This window comes from Gorilla gorilla, chromosome 8 (assembly GCF_029281585.2).
Source record: "Gorilla gorilla gorilla isolate KB3781 chromosome 8, NHGRI_mGorGor1-v2.1_pri, whole genome shotgun sequence".
Classification (NCBI taxonomy): Eukaryota; Metazoa; Chordata; class Mammalia; order Primates; family Hominidae; genus Gorilla; species Gorilla gorilla.
The window spans coordinates 129,146,541-129,164,074 of record NC_073232.2 but is presented as its reverse complement, the minus strand read 5'-3'; the positions used below and the strand labels follow the sequence as shown (position 1 = coordinate 129,164,074).

At 42.8% G+C, this 17,534-nt stretch overlaps 1 protein-coding gene across 4 annotated transcripts in view; it reads right to left on the bottom strand.

Moving 5' to 3' along the window:
• The window catches only part of ENO4 (enolase 4), a 29,266-nt gene that overhangs the window by 9,986 nt on the left and 1,746 nt on the right, over positions 1-17,534 (bottom strand). Inside the window, exons 2-8 of one of the 4 annotated variants that reach the window (XM_055353274.2) lie at positions 13,064-13,192; positions 12,133-12,323; positions 9,673-9,821; positions 7,848-8,017; positions 7,621-7,752; positions 5,933-6,013; positions 1,336-1,503 (exon numbers count right to left, since the gene is read on the bottom strand). In XM_055353274.2, the coding sequence (XP_055209249.1) occupies positions 1,336-1,503; positions 5,933-6,013; positions 7,621-7,752; positions 7,848-8,017; positions 9,673-9,821; positions 12,133-12,323; positions 13,064-13,192 (1,020 nt within the window). The remainder of the gene's footprint in view (positions 1-1,335; positions 1,504-5,932; positions 6,014-7,620; positions 7,753-7,847; positions 8,018-9,672; positions 9,822-12,132; positions 12,324-13,063; positions 13,193-17,534) is intronic. The other 3 variants (XM_055353275.2, XM_055353276.2, XM_063710536.1) reach the window with 3 other exon arrangements.

Sequence of the window (17,534 nt, the reverse complement as noted above, 5' to 3'; positions counted from 1 at the left end):
AAAGGAAAGAGGTTTAATTGACTTACAGTTCCACATGGCTGAGGAGGCCACACAATCATGGTGGAAGGTAAAGGAAGAGCAAAGTCATGTCTTACATGGCAGCAGGCAAGAGAGAGTGTGTGCAGGGGAACTCCCCTTTATAAAACCATCAGATCTAGTGAGACTTATTCACTATCATGAGAATAGCATGGGAAAGCCCCGCCACCATGATTCAGTTACCTCCCATGACACATGGGAATTATGGGAGCTACAATTCAAGATGCGAATTGGGTGGGGACACAGCCAAACCATATCAGGAAGTACATGTGTAAGACAGAAAACTAATAACTTTCCTAACATACCAGTTTCCCAAGTTTAAAGGTAAATTGCTGTTGTCTTACCCTGAGGAAGTGAAGACTAGAATGTTGCTTGTTTTTTGTTTTGAGACGGAGTTTCACTCTTGTTGCCCAGGCTGGAGTGCAATGGCATGCTCTTGGCTCACTGCAACCTCCGCCTCCTGGGTTTAAGCGATTCTTTTGCCTCAGCCTCCTGAGTAGCTGAGATTACAGAAGCCCACCACCACACCCAGCTAATTTTTTGCATTTTTTGTAGAGGGGGGTTTCACCATGTTGGCCAGGCTGGTCTTGAACTCCTGACCTCAGGTGATCCACCCACCTCGGCCTCCCAAAGTGTTGGGATTACAGGCGTGAGCCACTGTGCCCCACCGACTAGGATGTTTTTCAATGAACCTGTTTTTCACTCTCTTTTTAGAATCTTTCTCTTCAGGTGGGTGGTCCCCAGGTGGAGTCTCATCACATCACTAAAGCTCTGTACTCCTAACCCAGGCTGTGGATAACACTGTGATGTGTTTAGTTGGACAAAAACATCTTCTTCATAAACTTCAATAACTTGGAAAATTTTTTATATTTAAAAAGTCACAGCATAAATTCTAAGAACTACATGTCTGGAAGGGCCTATCACATCATAAGTTACAACTCATCCACTTTTTAGGCTTGACAAATTCAGCATTTATCAACCAAATGCAGTTTGTTAAATTATTTTTCAGTAGCTTTCAGGATTGCAATGTAAGTAACTCATTTTACTTATCTTTATTGTAGAATTTCTATATATAATAATGACATTTTCTATTTAAAAAATTTTATGGTTATGTTATTCTGTGATCATTAGCTAATTTGGTTTTCTCAGTTCCATTTATATTTGGATCCTTCACACAATATTAATAAAAAACAATAAGATCTGTTTGGACAATATTCAGATAAGCTCTTTTTTTTCTGAGTTCTAATTTAAAAATCATGGATCTCAATAGGAAGTGAATGTTCTGAAGTGGAAACTTACGTAGTCCATCAGCTCATGTCCAGCACAGTTGATAGCTAGATGCAGATTTGTTCCCAGTTCTAGCCCCAGGTTTGCACAGATTTCCTGTATTAGAAGCAGTGGCTGTTCTATGGAGTCACAGTTAATGGTTAAACAGCCAAGATGAGACATCTTGCCAGTGATCTGCTGCTGCAAGATCAAGAGACAATGATGCATGTCAATACAGCACATTAAGGTTCTTGGTGCTTCCTGTGATAAGCATGGTTGATGATCAGATATAGCTCTGCAAAGATCAGTCCTTTGATTCTCAATCCTACTTAGGATTGATTCACATGACTTAGAGCATATGATTCCCCTGCAGTATCTGGGAGTAATTTTCTTACTCCTGAGGTTTCCAAGTTTGTCCTGGGAGTGCACTTTTCTCTCTTTAGTGTGTCTGTGTTCTCTCTTTATGGATGCTGCCATTCCTTGTACATGGGGCTAGCCTGAGTCACAACCACCCAGTTGGTGAATCTCCAGGCCCTCCCTGTAAATGTCCACCCTGTCTGTCTCTAACTCTGCCAGTCCTTTTCCTCCAAACCTGCTCTTTCCTATGTTCTGTTTTCTTCTAGATAAACGCAGCCATTAAAAGCATAACCCTCCTTCAGGAGAAGTTTCATTTATTTATGTTTTGAGATAGTGTCTTGCTCTGTCACCCAGGCTGGAGTGCAGTGGCTTGAACGTGGCTTTGCAGCCTCGACTTCCCCAGGCTGAAGTCATCCTCCTTTCTCAACCTCCTGAGGAGCTGAGACTACAGGCATGTGCCACCACACCTGGCTGTTTTTTTTATTTTTTGTAGAGACAGGGTCTCACTGTGTTGCCCAGGCTGGTCTTGAACTCCTGGCCTCTCCACCTCAGCCTCCCAAAAGTGCTGGGATTATAGGCATGTGCTACCACACTTGGCCAAGGCAGGCATTTAAAAGTTGTACAGATGAGGAAACCAGTGCATTGACAGGATACGTAAGAGGCTCACCGTGGCAGCTCCTAAGTGCAGAACCATAATAGAAACCAAATCTGTTGCTTCAAAGATTGTGCTCTTTCTGCTACACTACATAATCTTTAACACCTTAAACTTTGTGACTTCGACAGCATAGTGATGGTTTTTGATATCTGAACTTTCTCTAAGTGCCTTACTGCTTTTCCTTCAAACATGAATGAACTAGTTGGAGCTATTACTAAGAATCCCACTGCAGCTTCCAAACATGTAACACCACATGGAAAGTCAACAGAAATGTGATCCCTGCTTCACACTATTGATATAAAGGCCAGGTGAAATTAAGATATAAATAAATCTTTGAAACTATAAAAGTGTTTGAAGAAAACATATTCTGTGATTTGGGGGCAGTTTAGCATCTGATTAAGATCATGGATTCTGAGTTTGAATGCCAGCTTGGCCACCTACGACCTGGGGGGTCTTGGGTGAGTGCTGGGCCCAAGGTTCTTAATCTATGTAATAGGGGTAATAATAGTACCTACCTATACAGTTATGCAGATTGAATGAGTTAAAGTATTAAAGCACTCAGGATGGTACATAGTTAACTTAAAAAAATACTTGTGGATTATTAGTATTCCAGGAAGAGGGAGCCCCTTATGAAACAAGGCACACAAAGCAACAGCCTTAAAGCAGGCTTCCTCAGCCTTGGCGCTATTGACATTTGGGGCTAGATCACCCCGCTGTGGGGGCCGCCCTGTACATTGCAGGACACTCAGTAGCAGCTCTGATCCCGGCTTACAAAATGAGGTCAGAACTCTCCTTCCAAGCCAAGGCCACTACAGATGTCTCCAGACTTGCCAAATGTCCCCTGGGCAAAATCACTGCTGGTTGAGAGTCCCTGCCTTAAAAGAACAGATTGCTACATTTCACTTCATCAAAAAATTTTAAAAATCGGTATGACTCCATATCATACAATTTAAAGGCAGGCAACATGATACAGGAAAATAGGTCTACCGTATATAAAGAATTGGCTGGGCGTGGTGGCTCATGCTTGTAATCCCAGCACTTTGGGAGGCCAAGGCGGGCGGATCACAAGGTCAGGAGTTCGAGACCAGCCTGCCCAAGACAATGAAACCCCGTCTCTACTAAAAATACAAAAATTAGCTGGGCATGGTGCTGGGCTCTGTAACCCCAGCCACTCAGGAGGCTGAGGCAGGAGAATTGCTTGAACCCGGAAAGCAGAGGTTGCAGTGAGCCGAAATCATGCCACTGCACTCCAGCCTGGGTGACAGAGCTAGACTCTGTCTCAAAAAATAAATAAATAAAATAAAGGAGTAAATCCCTTATTATGTAAAGAATTCCTAGATATCAATAAAAGATAAACACCTCAGTGAAAAGGGCAAAGAAGTAAAGCAATTTGCAGAATGATTTGTGCATAATTTGTTGTATTATTTTAAACACTGTTCTCTGTTGTGTATTTATCTTTTTTCCCCCCCGAGATGGAGTCTCACTCTATTGCCCAGGCTGGACTACAGTGGTGCAATCTTGGCTCACTGCAACCTCTGCCTTCTGGGTTCAAGTGATTCTCCTGCCTCAGCCTCCCGAGTAGCTGGGATTACAAATGTGCACCATCATACCCAGTTAATTTTTGTATTTTTAGTAGAGACGGGGTTTTGCCATGTTGGCCAGGCTGGTCTTGAACTCCTGACCTCAGGTGATTTGCCTGCCTCAGCCTCCCAAAGTTCTGGGATTACAGGTGTGAGCCACTGCGCCTGACCTATCTACTTATTTATTTTTTTAAAAAGGCTGGAAGGCCACACTCAATTTTTAACGGCGGTTACCTTTAGAGAAGGGACTGTGCTGAGGGTGGCAGTCTGTAGGAGGTGGTTGTGGGAGGGTAGCTCTATCAGTATTTGAATTTTCACAAGAACATTCATGAGCTACTTGTGTAATCACAAAGTAAATAAAACATTTAAAAGACAGAATGTCAGGAAAGATTTTAGAATTCAAGAAAATTCTAAAAAACAAATTTTTTTTTTGAGACGGAGTTTCATTCTTGTTGCCCAGGCTGGAGTGCAATGGCACGATCTTGGCTCTCTGCAACCTCCGCCTCCCGGGTTCAAGCAATTCTCCTGCCTCAGCCTCCCGAATAGCTGGGATTACAGGCGCCTGCCACAATGCCCAGCTAATTTTTTTGTATTTTTAGTAAAGACAGGGTTTCACCATGTTGGCCAGACTGGTGTCAAACTCCTGACCTCAGGTGATCCACCTGCCTTGGCCTCCCAAAGTGTTGGGATTACAGGCGTGAGCCACCGCACCCAGCTGAAAAACTTTTAAAAGAAATTTAGAAGGATGAATTGTAGAATGCTCAGGTGGGTTTCCTTCACCTGCTCTGACACAACCAACACCAGGTATGGCTTCCTGTGGCACCGGCTCCTGATGCAGCGTGTTTCATGTTACACTTGTTTACTCTTCACGGTCACCTTCATGATTTGGGTACTGATCATCTCCATTTTATAGATGAGGAACCCAAGGCAGAGAGGCTATGGAATTGGCCCAAGGTCACGGAGTTATGAATGGCAAAGCAGAGTGCAACATCAGAGCTAACTTGTCGACGTCTGAGTCTCTACAGGCTGGTCACCCAGAAAAGAAGCTGGCCTCCTGAAAAGCACCATGGAAACCAGCTCCAGCCTGGAATTGCTTAAAGCAATTCTGATCAACTGCAGGGACTGGGCCCCAGCCAGCCAACCCCCATTGCAGCAGGGGAGGGGCCCGTGCCCCCTGCCTGCAGTCACACTCTGTGCTGGTGAGACAGAGTTAAAACCAAAGTGCCTCCATGTTACACTGCTATTGTATCCCAGCCCCATCCTACTGGGTCCTCAGCCCTACTGCTTCCTAATCACACAGCTTAAAAGCCTCAGGCTAAATGCAATGTGGGATCCTGGATTGGATCCTAGAACAGAAAAAGGACATTAGTGGAAAAACCAGTGAAATTTGAATCAAGTCTGGAGTTAGTTATTAGTAGTGTACCATTTTGGTTTCTTAGTTTTGACAAATATACCATGTAATATATCATTAACATTGGGGGAAACTGGGTGAGAGGTATTCCAAAATAAAAGGTGTGTGCGTGTGTGTGTGTGTGTGTGTGTGTGTGTGTGTGTGTGTGTGAAGCCCCACAGACAAGGATTGGGTCCCTCTCCTGGCCTCAGCCCTGCCATATCACTGTGCACTGCCCATTTAGAACATGATGGGACAACTGGCGACTCATACGCCTGCGTCTGTGACTGCTCCTAAGAGGGCTGCTCTGCCAGGGGCCCTTGTTTGCTCAACACCAGGATCCTAATGCAGGCACAAGAGTCTGTGCCTTCATTCCATCAAGCTGCCTCTCATATCGTGGGGGCCACATCCTTTCTTTCTTAGTAAATCCTAAGGGATGATCTTAGCACAAAGCCATTTGCCCCAGAAATTGAAATGAGATTGTTAAGTACCATTAGAGGCTGGATCCATAGCCACTGAGGACATGGATACACTTGGTTCTTGGGGGAAACCCAAAGCCAATAAATACATTCTCCATATCAACCACAATTGATTTAAGTCCAAATGAACTACAAGTTGCATGCTAGAAGGTGTCTAAGTGTCAGTAACTAGATACCATAGAATCTCTTTACATACCATTTCAATTATTTTGTTGATATGTTTCTGAATTTCCATAAGCATCTCGACACCCTGTAAGTAGAACAACCATGATCTTCCACAGTTGCAGACTAGAAAATTTAAGTATAAAAACTTATAACACGCGGCTATTTCTAACTCAGAGTATTTGTAGAGTCCCTGATTAGCAGATGATATGCTCTACAAAATCAGTAGATTAAATGTTAATCTTTGCCCCAGTTTTCATTGGGTTGAATGTGAATGAGAGGTTCTTCTCCCTCAGTAGCCTCTCTTCGACCTTTCAGAACTGACTGGTTCAGTTGCTTGGATCAAGTTAGCTTCATCCTCTTTTATGGTCTCTGGACCAACCTGGATAAGTTTCTTCTTCTTCTATTTTTTTTTTTTTTTTTTGAGATGGAGTTTCACTCTGTTGCCCAGGCTGGAGCGCAGTGGCATGATCTCAGCCTACTGCAAACTCCGAATTGTTCAAGCAATTCCCTTGCCTCAACCTCCCAAGTAGCTGGGATGACAGGCGTGCACCATCATGCCTGGCTAATTTTTGTATTTTTAGTAGAGACGGGGTTTTGCCATGTTGGCCAGGCTGGTCTCAAACTCCTGACCTCAGGCCATCCTCCCATCTTGGCCTCCCAAAGTGCTGGGATTACAGGCGTGAGGCACCATGCCTGGCCAACCTAGATAACTTTCCCACAATACATGTCACAGATCACCAAGGTAGTCTGGATTAGAGTGGCTGAATCAGTATAAATCTACTGTCCCTTAAAAAGTAGAAAAGTATGTTGTGATGATGAGATCTACATACAAAGACCTGATAAAGAATGGCATTCCTCGTGCTCTGGTATGCAAACAGCTCAACAGATACTAATTAAAGGAAAGATCCTGACACCAGGATCTGAATACGATCTGACAGATGATAAGCCAGATATAAATAGTATTCTTCTGCAACTGATAAACTGTAAGGCAATAACTATTTTAAGAAAGAATTCTTTATCATGAAAAATCTTGATTTTTTTTTTCTTACTGATTTCCACTAAGATAAAATATCACTCAACTTATTACTGGAGGGGGCTTGGGGAAAGCTTTCCGTACTTTTTTAGAAAGCATCTCCTATAGATCATGAACCTTTGGTCTTCATGAAGATTTAAAGAGGCATATTGACTCAGGCTACTGAGGAGCAGTATAGATCCTTGCACACCTCTGAGTGGTGAACCTGCAACTTGAGATTTATTCACTCCACAAATATGCACTAAAAGTCTCATAGGTGCCAGGCAAGTCCTGGAGTTCTTACTTAACAGAGTGGGCTGCTAGGAAGTGCTAGCTTTCACTTGCTGCTGCCATAGGGCACAGTGCAGAGTAAATAAGATGCCCCCAAATAACAACCTTGCAGCACTTTCTAGGTCTGCAGAGTTTCTCAGCCATGGCTTCTCTGTGAGTCACCAGCATGAGCCAGTGCTGTAATGAAACCAGACATCTAAGGTGCTCTACATGTGTTCCCTTTGGTTTGAGGTCTTTCTTCCCACTTCTCTGATTTCCTAAAATATTTTTTTTCTCATTTTATCTTTAATTCCCCACTAAAAGTTCATCAATGACGGAGTATATATATATATATATATTTATATTTATATATATTTTTAGAAAAGGTAATTTAAGATAATGTAAGGTACTTGTTTGGTTGTTAATTCAGGATGGGGTATACAAATCACTTCTTTCATTAAATTGAGCTTCCCAGATGATGACTTCCCACAGCTGACCAGCGATACCATCAGCAAAGGCATAGATAGCGTTGTTGGCTGTTCCTGAAATAGGGGGAAAACGAGGGAAAATGAGAAACAGGGTTCATCCATATTGAGATACTCATGGCTCGTTTTAATGGAACTTCATAGATGCTAACCTGATTGTGCTTCAGTAGAGCGATACTTAAGTACAGAGGCTTATTAAGCAGCATGGCACAGGCTTTGGCAACAGCTAGTGACACGGCCCCTATGGCCATACTGCCACTGAGTACAGGCTCAACAGGCTCTGCAGGTGCAATAGGTTTCTCTGTAATAGTATCCTTCCTCCCTGGATGGAGAAATATTGAGAGTAAGACTGTATTTCTAAATGCTTTACTTACAGATGGAAAGACCCAGGAAAAAGAAAGGATGAAAGCCGAGGCTGGGAACAACAAATGCTCTACCTCAACCCCCAAAAAGTTTTCTGTTTGGTTTTGCTTAAGATTCTCAAATAATCATTAGCCATGGATTTTGCCTGTCTAAGACATTTTAGGCCACTTAATATTAATTCCTTCATCAATCATATGAGGTAGATATTTTTATTCTACATTTACCCATACATAAACTGGGGCTTAGAGGGGTTAAAAGACTTGCCCAACATGTAACAGAAAATAGATAGAGGATTTGAACTGTCTTTAAATTTCAAATCATTTGTTTTTCTATATTTCACCATAGCTGCTGCACACTCAACTTTCTGCTGAACATCTCTGCATGAATATATCTAACTTGCTGTCTTTCTCACCAACACCAAACCAATGCCTTGTTCTGTGTCGTTTACGTTCTTTAGCAGTGCCTTTCAGATCCAATCATCGACCCACATTCCTTACCCATCTTTCACTAGAATATGTTCTCAGCCTCCCTGTCTCATGAGGTCCGGACAGAGTCCATCATACATCTCTAGTGTTCCTCTTGTCCGTTCCTTCACAGCTGTGGATGTGGTTCAGGTCCCCAGTGGAGATAAGATATTTCAGCACCTCACGCTTAATGAGCGCTTAGCAAATAGCTGTGCCCTCCCACTTCTTCCCTTAAGTTCCACATTCTATTAGTCAAAAGCAACCATCAAACGAACAACCATGTTGGTCTCTACTTATAACTCAGTAGTGGCCATCCCACCCTCCCATGGGAAGATTGCTCAAACATAATTCTTTTGTCTCGGGGCAAATCTCTTCACCTCTCTGGGCCTCAGCATCTGGATCTATGAAATAAGGTACCCTGCCTCCCTGGTCTGTTTGGTCCCTTCCTGGTTCTGGTGCTTTCTTACTCAGTGGAACCCGCATTAATTGGGTGTATGGTTCGTGCCTGGCATCATGCTAGATACGGGCAATGGCAAGTGGAATAAACATGATTCATGCCCTCAAGGAGCATGTTCTAGTTCAGCAGACATACAAAACCCTGTTATTATACCAAGAGCAGCTCCAGAATGAACAGTACTGCAGGGGCTGAGGTTAGCAATCTGTTGGAAGGCATGGAGCAAGGGCAAATTGAAGTGATAATTTCTATTATTTGCTTTAAAATAAAGTTTCATAAAGAAAATGTTTATTTTACATAGGATTGAGAAAATGTTGGTTGTTCATATCAAAGGAATCAAAACTCTAAGATATGGAGTGGCTTTTGGATTAGCTAATGGAAATTTTGAAAGGAGGTGAAAGGTCTCCCATGCCATCCCCTCCCACTCTACCCCCAATTTGGCACCGCTCAATGCACCTTATTTAATAATAAGTATTTATCACCTCTGGGTGAGAAACTGTTTTATTTTACAAATAAAAAGGAGAGTGGGATGGGGGCAAAATCTTTGAGTGAGGATGTGGCATAGGATGGGTGGCTTTTGGCCGTGAGCCCAAACTAGGTCTGTAGCCAAGAGACTCAGAAAGGCAGTCCAGGCTTCAGCCTTTCTTCCTCACACATTTGTTACTAACGACTCTGCAAGATAAGTCACCAACCAACCTGGCTTTTGCCCCTTTTTTTTGGTAGGAGGTGGAGGGGGTGGTGGTGGTGGTACTGGAGGTAGAAGTGTAGGCACTGTTGAGTATTCCAGGCTCTTTTCCAATTCTTTTCTCTCCTTATCTTCTTGTACTTTACTTGCGAAGAATATCCTTAATAGCAAGAAAATATGGCTTTATAGTGGGATATTTAGGAATATCACTCTGTGATTTTGGTCATGTTTTAGACATGACCCCATATATTTCAATAAATAACTGCTTTTCAGCTACTTAAGAACAAATCAACTTTAATTTTCAAAGCCAGTAAACAATGATGCTGTTATAAAACTGCATTCAAGAACTGAAATTCATTTTGGCATGGAAATAAATGTTTAAAGATTTCAGGTGCTCATTTTTAAATTATTTGAGCACCCTGGGTTGCATTTTTAGAGTAAAACTTGAAGATGTAATTTTATTGTGGGTTACAGTATTTCCTTTTTGTATAAATGACCATCAGAAAACAAATGTGTCAAGAATAGAGTGAAATATAGCATATAAATAGAGAGGACTTCCTTTCTTTTTTCTTGACACTTAGGGTTAATATTTAAAAAAACTTTTGGAAATCCCACTTAGATGCATTTATGTAAAATTTCAGCACCCCAAAATAAAAAGAAGAGGCTAAAAGTTTCTATAGGCAAAAAACCAGGCAAATAAAAAACAAAGACATAGGAATCAGATTTGCATCAGATGTATTAATAATCCAGATGCCAGTAGGGCAATGCCTTTAAAGTATGAGAGAAATTGATTTCAACAGAGAATTCTATACTCAGCTAAACTATCAACCATGGGGGCAAAGTATCAACATTCCCACACATAAAATAACTAAGAAACTTTACATCCCATATACCCTTTCTCATCCTTACTTTTAAAGGATACAATCCAGCAAATCATGAAAGAAAAGAATGTGGGTTCCAGAAACAGGAGAACAATGAGGTTTTTATGGCATCTCTGTAGTTGGTCTACAGAAGAACCAGTCCAGATGGGTGGTTTGGGGAGGGAAAATGCCAGGAAAAAAAGGAGTGTAATAAAATATAAGATGTAACTGAGAGCTTGAGAAAAAAATAATAAACTAAGAAAATGATAATAGCACATGAAGGGAAAAAAAAAGGAATAAAGGAATAGCATTCAGAAACTCCAAGAAAACCCAAAACTATTCAAAAAAGTTTCTTGGCTGGGCGCAGTGGCTCATGCCTCTAATCCCAGCACTTTGGGAGGCCGAGGCAGGTGGATCACTTGAGGTCAGGAATTCTTGACCAGCCTGGCCAACATGGTGAAAACCCATTTCTACTAAAAATAAAAAATTAGCTGGGCATGGTGGCAAGTGCATGTAATCCCAGCTACTCAAGAGGCTGAGGCAGGAGAATCACTTGAACCTGGGAGATGGAGATTGTGGTGAGCCGAGATCATGCCACTGCACTCCAGCCTGGGTGACAGAGGAAGACTCCATCTCAAAAAAAAAAAAAAAAGTTTCTGTTACAAAGGTCATTATCTTACTCTGAAGCAAACTAAAATGTTATATACAATTAAGTAAGTGATAAAGCTTAAGAAAAGAGAATCCAATTGACCTTCTATTGGCCAAGGGGTGTGGTATTGGACCTGCACAAACAGGAAAATGATTCTAACTCACTACTTGGTTGGGGAATGAAGAACATTTCCATAGCCCTAGTAAATGCTTCCTTGTTAGCGTGTTTGAGTCAACCTATGGGCAAAGCATGGGAGACTTAGTTGTGGCTGGAGGATGGAATGTAAGTGTCAGCTGTTGTGACTAAATAAAAGGATATGAGGAGCTCACAGGTGGCATGTGACAGGTGGGGAGAAGAAAAAGGCATCCTCTGGATTCATAATCGGATTCTTTTTCTGATAAGCTTTTTACTAAGTCTTAGGAAAGCTCTATACATGAAAAGAGACCGAAAAGCCCTATGTAGTGTTACATAGTAAGGTGTTAACTACATGGTTTTCAGGAGAAAAGCAAATTTTATGCTAAATGTTGCTGCTTTCACATACGCTTTGTAAACTGACTTCCCAATTCTATAGATTTGACAGACCCATTTTATTGGCAGGTGAAATGGAAAGATAATGGACGTATATTTGTACTTGATTTTCTTTTTTTTTTTTTTTTTTGAGACAGTCTCGCTCTGTCGCCCAGGCTGGAGTCCAGTGGCGCGATCTCAGCTCACTGCAAGCTCCGCCTCCCGGGTTCACGCCATTCTCCTGCCTCAGCCTCCCGAGTAGCTGGGACTACAGGCGCCCGCCACCATGCCCGGCTAATTTTTTGTATTTTTAGTAGAGACGGGGTTTCACCGTGGTCTCGACCTCCTGACTTCGTGATCTGCCCGCCTCGGCCTCCCAAAGTGCTGGGATTACAGGCGTGAGCCACTGTGCCCGGCTTGTACTTGATGTTTATATTTCAAAGTGGAAGCTGTACCTGAGTAGGTGATCCACCTCTGCCTGGTCAGAGGGTGCCATCCCCTGGAGCTCGTGCGTGATGGTGCTGTTGACCCACTGCACGGCAGTGCTCACCGCGCTGGCCCTCTCTGCCTCCTCCGCCTCGGCCAGCTCGGGCAGAGCGTTCTCATGGACTTCAAAATGAGTCGAGATCACCACAGAACATACGTTCTGAAAATCATATAAATGTGTTCAACACTTTCCCTACCTCTCCCAGAAAGAGGAAATTAAATGAATCCAGCTTTTAACATGCATGAAATTTTACCACCAATTTCAAGGGGACAATGAGAATATATAATTTTCTTTGAGATATTTTTATAGCTGTTGAAACACTATGGAACTCGGCTTCATAGAACACTTAAAATACCCTTAGAAAAACCCTGCATCAAACTTCATTTTTATCACTACCTCTCCAATAAATAACAATAAAAATCAGACTTAATCATCATTATTCTCCTACCAGAGACTATAGCAAAAATTATGTCTAACAAATATGTAGCAAAGTGAATTAAAACGAATTGTTAAAATTATTAAAGTAAATTATTTTCTTTCTTTAGGTCAGTCTAACATCTATAAATGTCTAGGTAAATAGACTAATCTATAAACCTACATGTAGATTTATAGCAGCTATCACATGAGTAATGTCAGAGTTTATAAACTATTTTTGCCTCATTTCCATTATCCATGTTGGATCATCCTCAGGCTAGCATGTCATGTCTGTATCAAAATTACACTTAAACATAATAAAGCCATCATGGTTGATGCTATGATTCATGCTTACATGACTACCTATGAAATATATTTCACAAACACTGAATTTCAAAACATTAATTTTCTACAGCTTAGACAAGTGTTGCTAATAAATGCAGTGGGGCCAGGACATTAAAGAACACACTTAAACTGCCTCATACCTTGGGAAAGTTTTGAATGGTGCAGAATATGTCCACTTGCAGGGTTGGAAGCCCCAGTCCATCTAGTACGTCTTTCCCCACTATTTTGCATATGGTGGGAGGCTTTGCAAGTTTAGAAAAGCAGTTTGCCTTCAACACACACAAAAGAACAAAAATCATCTGGTTCAAGTTGGTGTTTGGGGAAAAAAGTCACAATACCATATCTAATTTATCTTCAAAAGGTCATTCACATTGACTCTAGTTTCTACCAAACCTCTCCATGAGTATTCTTCCTGATGCCAGGATTAGACTAGCAGTTCTGTGAGAACTGCCCTGCCGTTACGTACCGAGATATGGATTCAGCCCACTCCTGAGTCTCTGGTATATGGGGCAATTTGGTGTATGTTGAACTCTCAACAGAAACTTGCATACGTTTCTTAATTGAAAGGCCCTGTGTCACTGATTAGCAGGCCTTCTTCAACAGAGACGGTCTCACTCTGTTGCCAGGCTGGAGTGCAGTGGCGCGATCTCAGCTCACTGCAATCTCCACCTCCCAGATTCAAGCAGTTCTCCTTCCTCAGCCTCCCGAGTAGCAGGGACTACAGGCGTGCGCCATCATGCTCAGCTAATTTTTGTATTTTTAGTAGAGATGGGGTTTCACCATGTTGGCCAGGATAGTCTTGATCTCTTGACCTCGTGATTCACCCACCTTGGCCTCCCAAAGTGCTGGGATTACAGGCTAGCAGGCCTTCTTATAGTCAATTCAGTTGCCTAAGCTATCCCTCTTTTCTTTTTCTTTCTTTCTTTTTTTTTTTTTTTTTTGAGCCAGGGTCTTGCTCTGTCAGCCAGGCTGGAGTGCAGTGGCACCATCACGGCTCACTGCAGCCTCAACTTCCCAGGCTCAAGTGATTCTCCCACCTCAGCCTCCCGAGTAGCTGGGACCATAGGCACACACCACCACACCTGGCTAATTTTTACATTTTGTAGATACAGAATCTTATTATGTTGCTCAGGCTGGTCTCAAACTCCTGGCCTCAAGCAATCCTTCCGCCTCAGCCTTCCAAAGTGCTGGGATTACAGGTGTCAGCCACTGTGCCCAGCCCCCTTGTTTCAAGATACAGAAACCAACTGGTCTCTAGAACACCATGATGCATTCGAATTTCAGAAACCTGACATGGGCTGATTTTTTTTTTTTTTTTTTTTAAGACAGAGTCTCACTCTGTCACCCAGGCTGGAGTACAATGGCATGATCTCTGCTCACGGCAACCTCTGCCTCCTGGGTTCAAGCGATTCTCCTGCCTCAGCCTTCTGAGTAGCTGGGATTACAGGCGTGCACCAAAACAGCTGGCTAATTCTTTTGTATTTTTAGTAGAGATGGGGTTTCAACATGTTGGCCAGGCTAGTTTCAAACTCCTGACCTCGTGATCCGCCTGCCTCAGCCTCCCAAAGTGCTGGGATTACAGCCGTGAGCCACCGCGCCCGGCACATGGGCTCATTTTTATTCCTCCAGCAAGGCATGTGATATTTTAGTGGTGAAGACTTATGCAATGGCTGTATCTTACCATCAGTTCATGCATAGTCCTATGTGTTCAAAGAGGCTTGTTGGGAGCCTTAGTAATTGCAGTTTCATTGAGGTGGAAAAGCAGAAGCCATTTGGAAGTGATCCAAGAAGGAGACTGAAGAAAGAGAAGCTGAGATAGAAAGCCCAATCGAGAAGCCTGCAAGAAAAGGCTCAGGACGGTGTTTCTGTGCAGAGGAGCAGGAGCTAGGAGAGACTGGAAGGAGGGAAGGTGAAGGCACACCTTTATTGCTCTCTGGATTACCAGATAGGATTGGGCTTTGCTTTCATTAAGCAGACCAGGTCTCTGATCTTTCAGTTCAAAATCCAGTGACTTCAACCTGGACAACAGGTCATCTAATACCCACAGCGACATGCCAGTTCAGAGGTGGCGCCCCAGAAGTATTAAGCAAGAGCTCATTTTCAAGCTATCCGTGGATTTTTTAAATGGTGGTTTGTATGTTGCAGAGTAAGTGCCTAAATGAATTTAGAATCAGGAGAGCAAAAATGTTACTTAGCTTACACTCTGTGTGTTACAGTGAGTTCAGTTTAACAAGCACCAAGCACCTATAATGTGCCACGCGTTGTGTTAGGAGAGGAAAGGAACTAACATTTTTTAAAGTGCTTAATATGGGCTTTGAAAGAATGACTTCTTTATCACTATATCTCAAACCACAGGGCCTGACATATATAGGATTCTATAAATTAAATCTTGTATAAATTAATAAATGTCAGTGACATCCCTGGGCACTGTATATACATTATGTCATTACATTCAACTCTCTAAGCTATGTGATATCATCTCCATCCCACAGATGGGCAGACAGTTCCACAAAAATTAACTGTCCAAGATCACTCAGCTAATGTTTTCATTATCTACTGCTTTGTAACAGACCACCCCAAACCTTAGTGGTTTAAACCATTAACTTGCTCATGGTCCTGTAATCTGGGTGGGGCTTCAACTGGGAAATTCATTTACTGGGCTTCTCTGGAGTCCCTTATGCAGATGTAATCATCTGGAGGCTTGACAGGAGCCAGCATATCCAAGCTGTTTTCACTCAATGTCCAGTGCCATAGCTGGGATGGCTGGCACAGTGAGGGGTTGGCTGGGCATCTATCTTTCACACAGGATATCCCGAGGGGTCTCGTATCTGCCAGGGTCTTTCTCTACACAACCTCTCTCTTTCCAGTAGGGTAATTGGGACATCCTCACAGCATGATGACTAGATTCCGAGAGGACAAGCTTCAGTATGCCAGCACTTATCAACTCTCTGTTTGTATCATGTTTGTCAAGGTCCTATTGATCAAAGTAAGTGACATAGCCAAGTCCAGAGTCAGTGTGGGAGGAACTTACAAAAAGGTGTTCACACTGGAAGTGTAGTTCCTTGGAGGACCATCAGTGTAACTCTGTCACAGTGAGGAAGTGGCGGAGATAAGAATCAAAACCAGATCTGCCACATTCCCAATCCAAAACTCTCTCAATCATTCGGTTTTATGATGATGGAATAAATTGTATTGTTATTGCCTACAAGGATCTTTACCATGTGTGAATTCCTCTAATATGTCTGTCTTAGTTTGTTCTCACACTGCTATCAAGGACTGCCTGAGACTGGGTAATTTATAAAGGAAAGAGGTTTAATTGACTCACAGTTCTGCACAGCTGGGGAGGCCTCAGGAAACTTACAATCATGGTGGAGGGAGAAGCAAACACATCCTTCTTCACATGAGGGCAGGAAGGAGAAGTGCAAAGTGAAGCGGGGAAGCCCCTTATAAAACCATCAGCTCTCATGAGAACTCACTATCATGAGAACAGCATGAGAGTAACCACCCCCATAATTTAATTACCTCCCACCCGGTCCCTCCCCACATGTTATATGTGGGGATTGTGAGCAGTACAATTCAAGATGAGGTTTGGGAGGGGATAGAGCCAAGCCATATCAACGTTGGAGAGGGACAGAAGAAATGACATTGGAGCTGAACACTGGAGGAGGTATAGTGTTTCAGTGCCAGTCAAGGGGGAGATGTGGTGAGCAGATACTTCAGGGAGAGGGAATGGGACAAGCAAAGGGGAGGGAGGTAGGAAACTTCTGGCTTTAGGGAACAGTCAGTGATTCGATTCGGTGTAGAGGAGGAGGGCAGGGAGTGGGAGATGCGCCTGTTACCAGAGGGAGGGGCTGAGCACTGTGAACCACACACACGAAGGCCAGCAAGCACGGGAAAGCCACAGGAGGTTCTGAGGAAGAGAAGTGTGGTCAGACTTGCATGTTAGGACACTGCTCTGGCAGCACTCTGCAGGATGAACTAGATAGAGGGAGAGATGAGGTGAGAGTAAGCACGGCCAAAACTAGGGCAGTTACTAAGAAAAGGAAAAGGAGATTGCTTTTTTTTTTTTTGAGACAGAGTCTCGCTCTGTTGTCCAGGCTGGAGTGCAGTGGTGCAATCTCGGCTCACTGCAACCTCCGATTCCCAGGTTCAAGGAGCTTGCTTTTTTGCCTCTGTAATTCCTGAACATCCTTCTAAGTCCAAGCCAAAGCCTTCCTGGATATACAGCCTCCAAGGATCTTTTCCATCCCTGAATTCCTTTAATAGGCATATAGGGATCTGTCCCTCAATCTAGCACACAGTCATCTATCACCTTATCTTTTGCTCCAATTATTTTATGTATTAGTGACTTTTGTCCCGAACTAAGATATAAGTTCCCAGAGAGCTGTACAAACGAATATCCTGGCTGCCTAATAGAATAAGATCATTATACTGGGGAACAAGAGTCCATGTTTTTAGTCCTAGCTTGTGCACTAAGTAGCTGTGAGACAAAGACTTGGTGTCCCTGTAAAATGAGGACGTTAGAATAGATTGTGTTCAAGAATTCCTCTAGCAACAGATAGTAGGAAGAGAATGGAATGAGAGTCAAGCATTCACTCATTCATCCTGCAG